General features: G+C 36.3%; 1 protein-coding gene across 1 annotated transcript; it reads right to left on the bottom strand.

The window, feature by feature from the left end:
• Nucleotides 1-375: 375 nt before the first annotated feature.
• LOC105780465 (DNA polymerase delta small subunit) lies at nucleotides 376-10960 on the bottom strand. The gene is made up of 14 exons (XM_012604826.2): nucleotides 10710-10960; nucleotides 10487-10616; nucleotides 9461-9567; nucleotides 9206-9332; nucleotides 8651-8758; nucleotides 7750-7865; nucleotides 7571-7654; nucleotides 7095-7163; nucleotides 6924-6995; nucleotides 2743-2834; nucleotides 2530-2657; nucleotides 2054-2155; nucleotides 1864-1931; nucleotides 376-635 (listed from the first exon to the last, which is right to left on the bottom strand). The coding sequence occupies exons 1-14, from the start codon at nucleotides 10764-10766 to the stop codon at nucleotides 576-578; spliced, it is 1320 nt and encodes a 439-aa protein (XP_012460280.1). The 5' UTR covers nucleotides 10767-10960; the 3' UTR covers nucleotides 376-575.
• Between the last annotated feature and the right edge of the window lie 336 nt (nucleotides 10961-11296).

Below are 11296 nucleotides of genomic sequence, written 5' to 3'. Positions count from 1 at the left end.
CGAAAGAATGAAAGAACCTACGAGCTTGAACAAATAGCTCAAACTTTGTATTTAACCCTATTGAGGCCCATCGCTTTCCTTTTAACTTCCCAAAGTGTCAGAGAAAAAGAAACAAAACATAATTTTGTTTTAGCCTGCTTTTCTTAAGGCCTGAATATTAACATGGGAAACGAGATTTCTAGGTTCATCCGCAAATCAAATAACAAAGCTATGGATAATTACATACAACAACAATAATAATAATAAAGAAGTAGAATTTTAAGAAGATAAAAAATGATGGCAGCTAGGTGAAGCACCATCCTGTTAATCATGAAGTTATCCTATCTGGAAGTACCTTTCTTCCAAGATTTTAAGCATGAGAGGAGGAAGATCACATACGAAACCTCGTATTCCATTTTTAACACATCAGTCATATACTTTGGTTAACAAAGGGAAGAACAACCATAGTTTTCTTTGTTCAATGCAGGTTGCACTGAATTTTTTTCCCATACAAAATTCAATCAATCAAGAAGAGTTCATTAAGTAAAAATTCAGCACGTCTGATAAGTTATTTGGCATTTAAACTACATACCATGTTATGAGCTGATTTGTGTCCCAAAAGTTAGTGCATGGCATTCTAGATTTCTCATGTTGAGCTGCAAATAGGGAAAAAAGAAAACAAAACAAAAATTAGCATAGATGGTGCTTCTTGTACTGAGAAAGCTTGTCATCATGTAAATGATCTAAGTAATAGTTAAGCCTGTCTTTAAACCTGCAAAGGATTTACGAAAAATCTATTAACCTCTACTTCTCTGAGTGCAACTGATTAAGTCTAGAGAAAAACTTTACTAATTGCATCATTTCCCTTCACTCGCCATTAATAAAGGATGTAACAAGTAAAACCTGTGTTCCAGAGGAAAAATACAACTACCAGCTAAAATTAAACACCTAAGGACGAAGTGTCTCTAGAATTCAGGTGATACAAGGTTATTATATCTTTACATTTTTGTTTGAGAACTCCGGTAACCGACAAATGGAGCAAAAATAGCAAATCAAACTGAAGAGACAAAGTAGCACAATGTCATGGAAGCTTATTATCAACTCTTTGTACCGTCCCGCAATGGAGGCAGAGGTTGGTGGCTATTGGTGTTAAACTCAAGTAAAATATATGCCTTGAGATCTGGGTTTAATCTGATTACTGTAATTTACAAAAAAGGTGGCTGTATGGCAACTGACAAGTATGTTTTTCTTCTTATATTTAAGAACTCTGGGTATATGGTTAGGAAAGCTAAAATCTCCATAGAATTGATTTTTCACTTGCACGCTAACAGTTCACTATGGAAACTTAAATTAATTACAACCTCCAACTCAGAGGAATTTGTTTTTATATGCTAAAACAGAATAAGGCACCAAAAGGAAAGCATGCAACCAGAGAGCAACTTCTATGGTATCAATCCACACTTCCCCTTCCTTACCATTTCTCTTTTCTTTCTCTCCCTTATTGACTCTGAAGAAGAGTCCTAGATTGTATTACAATAACTTCTATACACATGCATTTGGTAGATGACTAGAATGTTTCTTGTCTTTTAAACGGGCTGACAAACAAAACAACTGATTGTTTGTCATCTACCTAGTAGAGGGATATATTTGGATAGAGGACACACCAGAACAAGATTTCGACTGCTTTAAAAGTACAATTACACTATATAATAGATTGAAGACATTGTTCATATTGTAGGAATGACACAAACCTCCATTTCCACGATGATAGCTTAGGTCTTAGGTAATGAATAACAGACATGCATTTCCTCAAATTAGTACAAACATGGTATATTTATCTACTAGTTTCAGATTTCAACATCCTGGAAGGTGAAAAACACTCACCACAACAGCAACTCCAGTTTCACAGAATCTAGGAATGCAAATAAGTCTTACCAATTGCCCTTCCAACCCTGCATCAGTTAATAGTAAGAAGACTTTAACAGCCTGGTAGTGAAATAATGATGCTGCTTTAGTTGTTGCCTTTGCTTAAAGTTAATTTTCAATAGGTAAGGGAAAATCTTGGAATAATCACCTTTTAACAAGCAAGTTTCATATTTTTCCTGATTACCAACAAAGTAAACATCAGGACAGCTATCAATTAGGAAGGGATCCCGATCAGTGAAAGGATAACAACCTGTCATTCAACAAAAGCAGTAAACTTGACTAAGCTCGGGATATAAATCTACCAGCTACTTGGTTTCTGTAGTAAATAATATGTTGCATCACTGCATCGTAGCAGCCTGTTGAGGAGTAACAGGACCAAAATATTAATATCATTTTAAACTCAAGATCTGAAGCATGTTAATGTTGACATTGCTCAGGATCAATCTTCATTTTACAAAATCAGAAGCCTTCTCCATAAAGTGAGTCTTTTCCATTTTCCTTTGAAGATTATAGACTTACTGATGGGTGCTAAGCCTCTCAAATTGCCAAGTTAATGAACAAGTTTACATATAAAAATGACTAAATGCACAAAGGTGCATATGTATGAATATATAAAAGTTTTACCAAGAGTATTCGGTGCGGTTGGTGCCAGATGCCTCCATCTTAAAGTCCTTTCCAAGAAGTCAAGTTTATCCTTCGCCTCCGAGTACTTAGTGAGATCGTCTATGTTCTGACCTGATGTTCCAAGAAATCTTGAAAATAAAGGAGCACAATTCAGCGAGCAGCATACATTTAATTTGGCTGAGCCACTTACAATAACTTATATCCATGTATTACCTGATGCTATCAAGCTCAAAACAATGAGGATTAGTGCAGGACTTAAAAGTGTTATAAGTTGTTGACCCTGGGAAAAGGCACCTGTTCAAAGGCTGAAAGGAGCAATATATTAGAAATGAAAAAACTCAGAGGAAAAATTCTGTTATTTTTCTACTGCTTTAGTTTACAGATTTATAAAGAGAGAAATAATCATTTTAAAGGAAATAAATCCTAATTCCTAAGAATCAGTAATTGATATCTTAATTTCCTAAGAATCAGTAACTGATATTAGTTTCTATTTACAAGAGAACTAATAGTAATAAGGTAAGATTTCTATCCTTAATTATAGGGATTCCAACACTCCCCCTCAAGTTGGAGTGTAAATGTTAATCAAACCCAGCTTGCCAATAAGTTCTTCAAACATGTTTCTGTTCAAACTCTTAGTTAACATGTCTGCAACTTGTTGTCTAGTAGGTAGGTAGGTAGGTGATACATACTTCTCCTGAGTGTATTTTTTCTTTTATAAAGTGACGATCTATTTCCACATGTTTGGTTCAATCATGATGCACAGGATTATGTGCTATGCTGACAGCAGCTTGGTTGTCACAGTACATCTTCATAGGTTTGGTATAAGGCACTTTTAGTTCTCCTATAAGTCTTTGTATCCAAACTCCTTCGCATATACCATGAGATAGTGCTCGATACTCTACCTCTGCACTGCTGCGTGCTACCACAGACTGTTTTTTGCTCCTCCACGTCCACGAGATTACCCCAAATATAACTACAATAGCCGCTTGTAGACCGTCTATCATTAATGTAACCTACCCACCAGATCGAGTAGATTTCACGCTTGGTTGATGATCTTCTTGAAGTACGTGCCTTTACCAGAGTTCCTTTTAGATATCTTAGAATTCTATATGCACTTCCAGTGTGCTTCTCCCTCGGGCATGCATATAATGACTAATAACACTCACATCAAGGCTATGTCCGGACGGGTGTGAGATAGGTAGATGAGCCTTCCTACTAGACGTTGATATCTCCCCCTGTCGATTTCTTCTCCATCCCCATTAGTTCCCAATTTAAGGTTAAACTCCATAGGAGTTTCAGCTGGTTTGCTGCCCATCAAACCAACTTCCGACAGTAGATCAAGAACATATTTCCTTTGGGAAATGAAGATACCTTTTTTCGACCTTGCTACCTCCATACCAAGAAAATATTTAAGACTCCCCAAGTCTTTAAGTTCAAACTCTGTACCAAGAAATTCTTTCAATCTCAAAATTTTGCTCTAGTCATTCCCTATTAATATTATATCGTCGACATAAACAATAAGGATGCAGCATTTACCCTCTTCCGAGTGCTTGTAGAACATGGTGTGGTCTGCCTGTCCTTGAATGTAATTTCTGCTAGTCATAGCTTTTGCAAATCGGCTGAACCACGCTCGTGGAGATTGTTTCAGCCCATACAAGGACTTCTTCAACTTACACACTTGGCCCTTGTTTTCTTCCAACCCGGGTGGGAAATCCATGTACACCTCCTCATTTAATTCCCCGTTGAGAAAAGCATTTTTTACATCCAATTGAGTCAAGTGCCAATCAAGGTTGGCAGCAAGAGATAGTAGGACTCGAACGGTGCTTAGTTTGGCAACCGGTGCAAACGTCTCGTTGTAGTCGAGACCATAAGTTTGGGTGAATCCCTTAGCCACAAGTCGAGCTTTGTATCGGTCAATACGGCCATCGGGTTTAAATTTCGTAGTGAAAATCCATTTGCACCCTACGGTTTTTTTCCCTTTAGGTAGATCCGAGACTTCCCATGTTTCATTTTTTTTGAGGGCCTTCATTTCTTCCATCACCGCTTGTCTCCACTCAGCTGATTCAAGAGCCTCTTCTATATTTTTTGGAGTTTTTACAGAATCAACATTAGTCACAAAAGTTTTGTAAGACTTAGATAAATTTCCATAGGATACAAACCGAGAAATAGGACGTTGAGTGCAGCTCCTTGTACCCTTTCGAACGCAATTGGAAGATAGATGGATGGTGACGGAGGTGGGACTTCGCTTCGAACAATCCTCGGTTGGAGATGTAATTGGCAATCTTCAGACGGTTTCAGGAGAACGATTCCACGAGAGTAAACTCAGATTTGTTGTTTTCCTTGATCGTGTGTCGTTGTACTTGTGGAGGTATTGCTATTGGGAAGGACGTGTTAAATTCTTGCTTATTGTGGGAAACAACTAAATCTGGATAGGTTTGTTTGTGATAGTAGTAGTAGGATCAGGAGGTATAATGAGGAGAGTATTAAGGGTCTCATCTTCATTAAAAATCTCCCCCCTGAAGATGAGATGCTGCAAAGTATGGTTCATTTTCAAAGAAGGTAACATCCCGAGAGACAAACATTCGGCGCAATGCTGGTGAGTAACACTTATAGCCTTTTTGTGTAGGGGAATATCCAATGAAGATGCAGGTGTGGGCTCGAGGATCAAGTTTGGATTGATTTGGTTGATGGTTATGGACAAAAGCTTTACAGCCAAATATTTTGGCTGGAAGATTAGGCACATGAAATAGAGGGAAGGCCTTTAAAAGAGTATTTAGAGGTGTTTGGAAATTGAGGATCTTTGATGGCATTCGGTTTATGAAATAACAGGCAGTGAGGACAGCTTCTCCCAACAAGTATTTTGGAACATTCATAGTGAACATTATGGCTCGAGCCACATCAAGGAGATGACGATTTTTTCTCTCAGAGATCCCGTTTTGTTGAGGAGTGTTAGGACAAGAGCTTTGGTGTATAATGCCTTGGTCAGAAAGGTATGGACTTAAGACAGAGTTGAAGTATTCTCTCCCATTGTCAGTACGGAGGGTATGTATGGTAGAGTTGAATTGGGTTCGAACCATTGAGTGAAAATTTTGGAATACTTTGGGTGTTTCAGATTTTTCTTTGAGTAGATAGATCCAACAGACCCTAGTATGATCATCAATGAATGTTATAAATCATCTAGCCCCTGTAATATTTTTCACTCGGCTAGCTCCCATAGGTCACTATGGATTAACGAAAAAGGTTGGGACTGAATATGTGATTTTAATGGGTATGGCACACGGATATGTTTAGATAATTGGCAAATTTCACACTTCAAGGAATTAATACTTTTATTTTGAAATAACAGCGGAAGATTTTTTTCAAATACACAAAGTTTGGATGTCCTAACCTACGGTGCCATAACATAATAGTGTCCTCTTTTGAAGTGGATAGAGCCAATCCCCTTGTATACTGCTTTTTATTCCAAATATATAGTCCATCATCAACTTTAGCAAAGGCCAATCATCCTCCCCGATTTACCTTCTCAGATCACACAACCAATTGCGTAAAATTCAACAAGAACATTTTCATCCTTAGTAAGTTTACTAATTGAAAGTAAATTACAGGACAAGTTTGGGACATGTAGGACTTTATCGAGAGAAAACTCTCATCATTTGTACTTCTCCTATTCCACCACGGTGAGTAAGAACCGTCGCTATGCGGATTCGGGATTTGTTATGACAAGGAGTGTAGGTGTGAAACAACGTGAGTCACCTGTCATGTGATCGAGGCGCCTCAATCGAGTATCCAAGGAGATTGATTATTAGATTCAAAAGCAATGTTGAGGGCGTACCTTGAGTGGCTAGAGATCCACGAGTAGTGGGAGTACCAAGTATCTTATGGAGAGTCTCAAGTCGTGTTTTGTTAATCGAACATCAAAAACATCATCAGCAGAGTGGAGGAATTAATTTCACCTTGAGTGATTCCCGATTGATATTCGAGTTATTTGTGATGTCTCGGCCAGAGAAATTTTCATTGATATCACCCATTGGAGGACTAAACCAAGGAATTTTTAGGAAGGAAATTAGAGAAAAAAATTAGGATCGAATGAATCCTAAAGCCCTGATTCCATGAAAAAACTCAGAGGAAAAATTCTGTTATTTTTCTACTGCTTTAGTTTACAGATTTATAAAGAGAGAAATAATCATTTTAAAGGAAATAAATCCTAATTCCTAAGAATCAGTAATTAATATCTTAATTTCCTAAGAATCAGTAACTGAGATTTGTTTCTATTTACAAGAGAACTAATAGTAATAAGGTAAGATTTCTATCCTTAATTATAGGGATTCCAACAAGAAACAATACAAATGCAATTGTAACTTACATACTCTCAACTTATAAAGCAAACGTCAAACCTGCTGAGGTAAGGCAAAATTTGCAGGGTCACTAGATCCAGGCATGATATCCAATGGCAAACTTGCAGCAATCTGAACATGGATGAAAATAGATAAGCAACAAGAGCAGTACAGAAACTTCAGGAGGCTAACCTTAAAGTGCTGATCATCACAATGGTGAGAAGAGAAAACCTGAGTTAACAGAATATCCAGCTCTTTAAATGGCTCACACAACCTTGACTGATCCTTTGAAGCTAAATTCTGCCCAAAGATTATCATCCAAATGTCAGTGTAAGATGCGTCCAGAGTTTACAGATTATCACCCATCAAGAATGGTGATTTATATTGTCAACATCATAAGGACTTACTACAACAGCAAGACCTTTGACTGGAAAAATTAAGTTAGATGGAAAGTTCAATTTTTTTTTCTCTTGTAGAAATGGAAGGGACATACAGAATTTGTGGCTATTGTTCAATTAGAGAATTTTGAAAGGGGGTCAGTGCTACATCCATGAGACTATTATTATTGTCAAACTACTCTGAAGAGAGATCATAAAAAGAAAAGCCAATGATTCTTTTTTAATGATCATAATTTATAGAAGAAAAGCATAATATTGACAGCCTTTCCATAGTAATAGATTAAGTTAAAAATAAAAGAAAAGGTTTACCTGTCCATTAAGAAGTCCACGAGAAATTTCAACAGAGTTCCCAACAATCACAAGATGAACTATCTCTGCTGCAAGTCCTTGCTCCTATTCATCAATATTATGAAGTAAGCAAACTGTAGCAGTTGATGAGACATGGTAAAATGGCTGGAAAAAAAGAATATAACAGAATTGGCAAGAACCTCCTCATCTCCTAGATGCCCTGTTATGTGATCAACAAGAAGCTGAAACTGAAGGGGATTAGAGGAGCTCCTCCCGATGCTAAGCCCAGAGACAAAAACAACATACTTGTCTTCTCCTGTCCAGAGTCAAAATTTGAAGACTTTGAGGCCTTGTTTACAAGACAGAATGGCTGAACTTTAAGATACAGGCTATGTCTACTGAGATAAAATGGAAAGGCCTAAGGTTCATGAGACAAATCAAGGCTGAATATTTAAGAAAAATTCAACAATACATTATCAAGCTAATTTTCTTCCTACCATTCTTATACTCCAATCCATTATGCTGCTGTATTCATGGAGAAAACCGACAAGAAATAACTAGCAGATGTGATTCCTCAAAATGCCCAACAAAGAAAATCTATAACAACAAACATGAGACAAAACTAGGTGCAGCTAGTCAAGAATGCTTGGACATACTAGCATCTCATGTCCTGAAATCTAAGGTTAAGAGAGATACAGAGATAGAGAGCTCTGCTTGTCAACTCTTGATGAATGAAAATCACTTTATAAATCTGCAGAAATTTGCAGCTTTAATGCATGAATCCTTTCAAGACTAATGAGTCATATCATTTCCTCAGTCAAAGATGCAACACCTTTAATTTTATACGTGGTGAATTGACAAATTGTTCTAGTAATTTCTCCATTTTAGAAAAAAAACAAGAAAAAAATCAGTTACAAACCATCTGTAGTTTTCTTAGCATGTTAGATAATAGTATTAATCTAACCAGGGATAAACACTGTATGCAGATTAGGTAAGATGAGGAATGCTTATATCCAATAGAGAAGTGGCTCCTTTACAGGGTTGATGCAACTTTAGAGCAAAGAACATAAATGCGGAGGTAGAAGGGCAATCAGATCATACTTGATTTTAGCGGTCGTTTAATCTGAGGTGGTAAGCCAGCTTCGAGAACATCTTCAACAAAGAAGGCTCCTGCACTGGTTTCCTTCCCATGCAACGCAACAACAACACCTATCAAACGCATAGCGTAAGTGAAAGATCAACATGTTTCATTAGAGTAATGTTTGAGCCCATAAATTCCACTAATTGAAGCCTTGATAGTGCATAAACAGTAAGTTATTGCATATCACTCAATGGCATGTATATCTAGATCATAGAAGCTTGTGTTTAAAAACATGGGGAAGAAAAGAAAAGAAAAGTTCAAAAATGATAAGAGTGAATAAAATTGAATGCAATGAACCAAATAGTTGAGGCCCTCAACAAGCTCATATGATTTCCTCTAGAAGCTAAAGGCATGAATGCAATTAATAGTTTGATAATGTCTCAACATGGTAATCTATAAACAAGGCTTTGAAGCAATTAAGTGCAACAAATGCAGTCATTTCCAATGGGTTGACAAACAAGTCAATTGTGAACAGAAATTCCAAATATGGATACTGAATTGATAGCAATACAGACCTGTTACATAAACTGAGGGTGAAAGCTTAGTACCACCAAGCTTCACTCGTCCGCTTTCATCTTCCAAAACCAAGTAGTCATCTTGATGCATAAAATTATGAGGCTTTATAAGAGGGGCAACAGATCTCTGTAAATTATATAAAGATTATACATAGAACGTTCAAAGTCAAACAACACTGAATTTCCAACGTAGAGTTCAATATACAAAATGAAATAAACTAATCAATAATATACATCCATTAACAACCATATTACCTCCTTAGAGTATTCATCAAGAATGCAAGGTTTGAGTTTCATATGCTTGTAAAGAGTACCAAAAATGATGCATTCTTTGCCTTCTTCGAGCTCTAAAACTGTACAAACTACAAAAAGAGAGAAGGAAAATTTTTAAATTATTCCATGGAAACTAAAAACTCAATCAAGCTACTAATTTATTTGAATCCCCATTATCTTTAGCCGCAAACAATGAGAGGACTGGAAAGTTCTGATACTTCAAATTTCTAATGTGAAAAAGTACACTACAGAGGCAACAAAATTTCAGATGCACAAATGATACTAACAACAAACTCATCAGAAATATGAGCAACAATATCTAGTGCATTTTTTTTTTCAAAATAGAACCTGTCACCTTGAAGAAAGCTTTTGAATGAGAAATCCACACTTGAAAGTAGAAATACATTATTATCAGAGTCTATGTTACTTGGACTCAAGTGTATCCTACGTGTGTTGTAAGATTTTTCTAAGTTTTTCCATCTTTTTGGAGAATCCTTGGAGATCAAATTCTCATGTGTGTCAGAAATGAGTGTCGGATAAGGGTACTCCAAGAAGAACGAAAATTCCGAGCAACATAGGTCAGACTAGCCCCCACCGAGTATGAGTACCAATAGTAACTCTTAGCCACAATGCAAGTATTTCAAACATAACCTTCCATGCTAATCAGTCAAAACCTCTAGAATGGAATCCAAATAATCACAGAGTAAGGACACACCAATCAAAAGCTAATACCAAAGACTTTTTTTATATTCACTGCCAACCCTAAGAGCCCCAGACACTGCAAATTACAAAAATTCCTTAACGCCAAACGCAGGTAACAAAGCAGCCAAAAATGACTCGCCAAAGCTGCTTGCTTCAAAACCCAAAACCCATAACAAGAAGAGGGAAAAAAAAGTACCATAGTTAATAAATTAAAAGAATAAACAATTTTGGAAATCTCCCGAAATATGCTAAATTTTAAAAGTTAGATTTTTTTCCTTTTTTTTTTTTTTAAGTAAGAGAGGTTACCGGGGAGATGGGATTTCCAGTTGGGCACAAGGGAGTAAAGCAAAGTTCTCATCATGTGAAGACGAGCAAAGTAAATTTGACTGTACTGTTGGCCTCTGTAAACTTCCTTCTGAATCTCGAAATTCTCATCCTAAGACACAAAGAAAAAAGGGGATTTTAGTTTTACAAAATCAGAAGAGATTTTAGGATATTGTGAAAGGGAAGAAAATGAGGTGAGAGTTACTAAAGAGAGGTAAGTGGATTGTTTTCTCTGCAGCTGTTCTTGCGAGTCGACTTCCATGGCGGGAAACTTGGATTGGAGACTGAAATTTCTCTACGGCAATTCTTCTGAGTGGAGACATTTTATAGATCCAATTCACTTTCCGATATAATTATTTTAAGCCTCAATCCAAAGATTAGGGGATGTAGCTCAAACGGTAGAGCGCCGCTTTGCATGCGAGAGGTACGGGGTTCGGTACCCCGCATCTCCACTCTTGCTCTATTTTGCAAATCTCTTTCTATACTATTTTATTATTAAAAAGATTAATACAACATTTAGTAATTAAATCAACTATTTTTTTTCTTATTTTAATATCTCATATGAGTTAGTTGATGAGTTATATATATAGTGTTAAAAATATTATTTTTAAAAAAAATATATTTTTAAAATTTTTAGAGTTGAGACTAAATGAATGACTTTGTAAATATTGATGGTCAAATTTATTGAATATTTTAAGAATTAAAACTAAAATGACAAATTGTGTAAACAATGAGGGTTAATTTTTAACTTTTTTTTATATTTAGTATCAAATTGATAGAATGTGTAAACAT

Source organism: Gossypium raimondii, chromosome 4 (genome assembly GCF_025698545.1).
Source record: "Gossypium raimondii isolate GPD5lz chromosome 4, ASM2569854v1, whole genome shotgun sequence".
Taxonomy (NCBI): domain Eukaryota; kingdom Viridiplantae; phylum Streptophyta; class Magnoliopsida; order Malvales; family Malvaceae; genus Gossypium; species Gossypium raimondii.
The sequence above is the reverse complement of the archived record's forward strand: the minus strand, read 5'-3'. Positions and strand labels throughout refer to the sequence as shown.

Bases quoted from the DNA above. Each gene is read 5' to 3' on its own strand.
- LOC105780465 (XM_012604826.2), bottom strand. From the start codon at position 10,766: ATGGAAGTCGACTCGCAAGAACAGCTGCAGAGAAAACAATCCACTTAC. The intron at 8,759-9,205 runs GTCTGTATTGCT...TGCGTTTGATAG, and splicing joins ACCCTCAGTTTATGTAACAG to GTGTTGTTGTTGCGTTGCAT. The intron at 6,996-7,094 runs GTTTTCTCTTCT...ATCCATGTTCAG, and splicing joins TGGATATTCTGTTAACTCAG to ATTGCTGCAAGTTTGCCATT.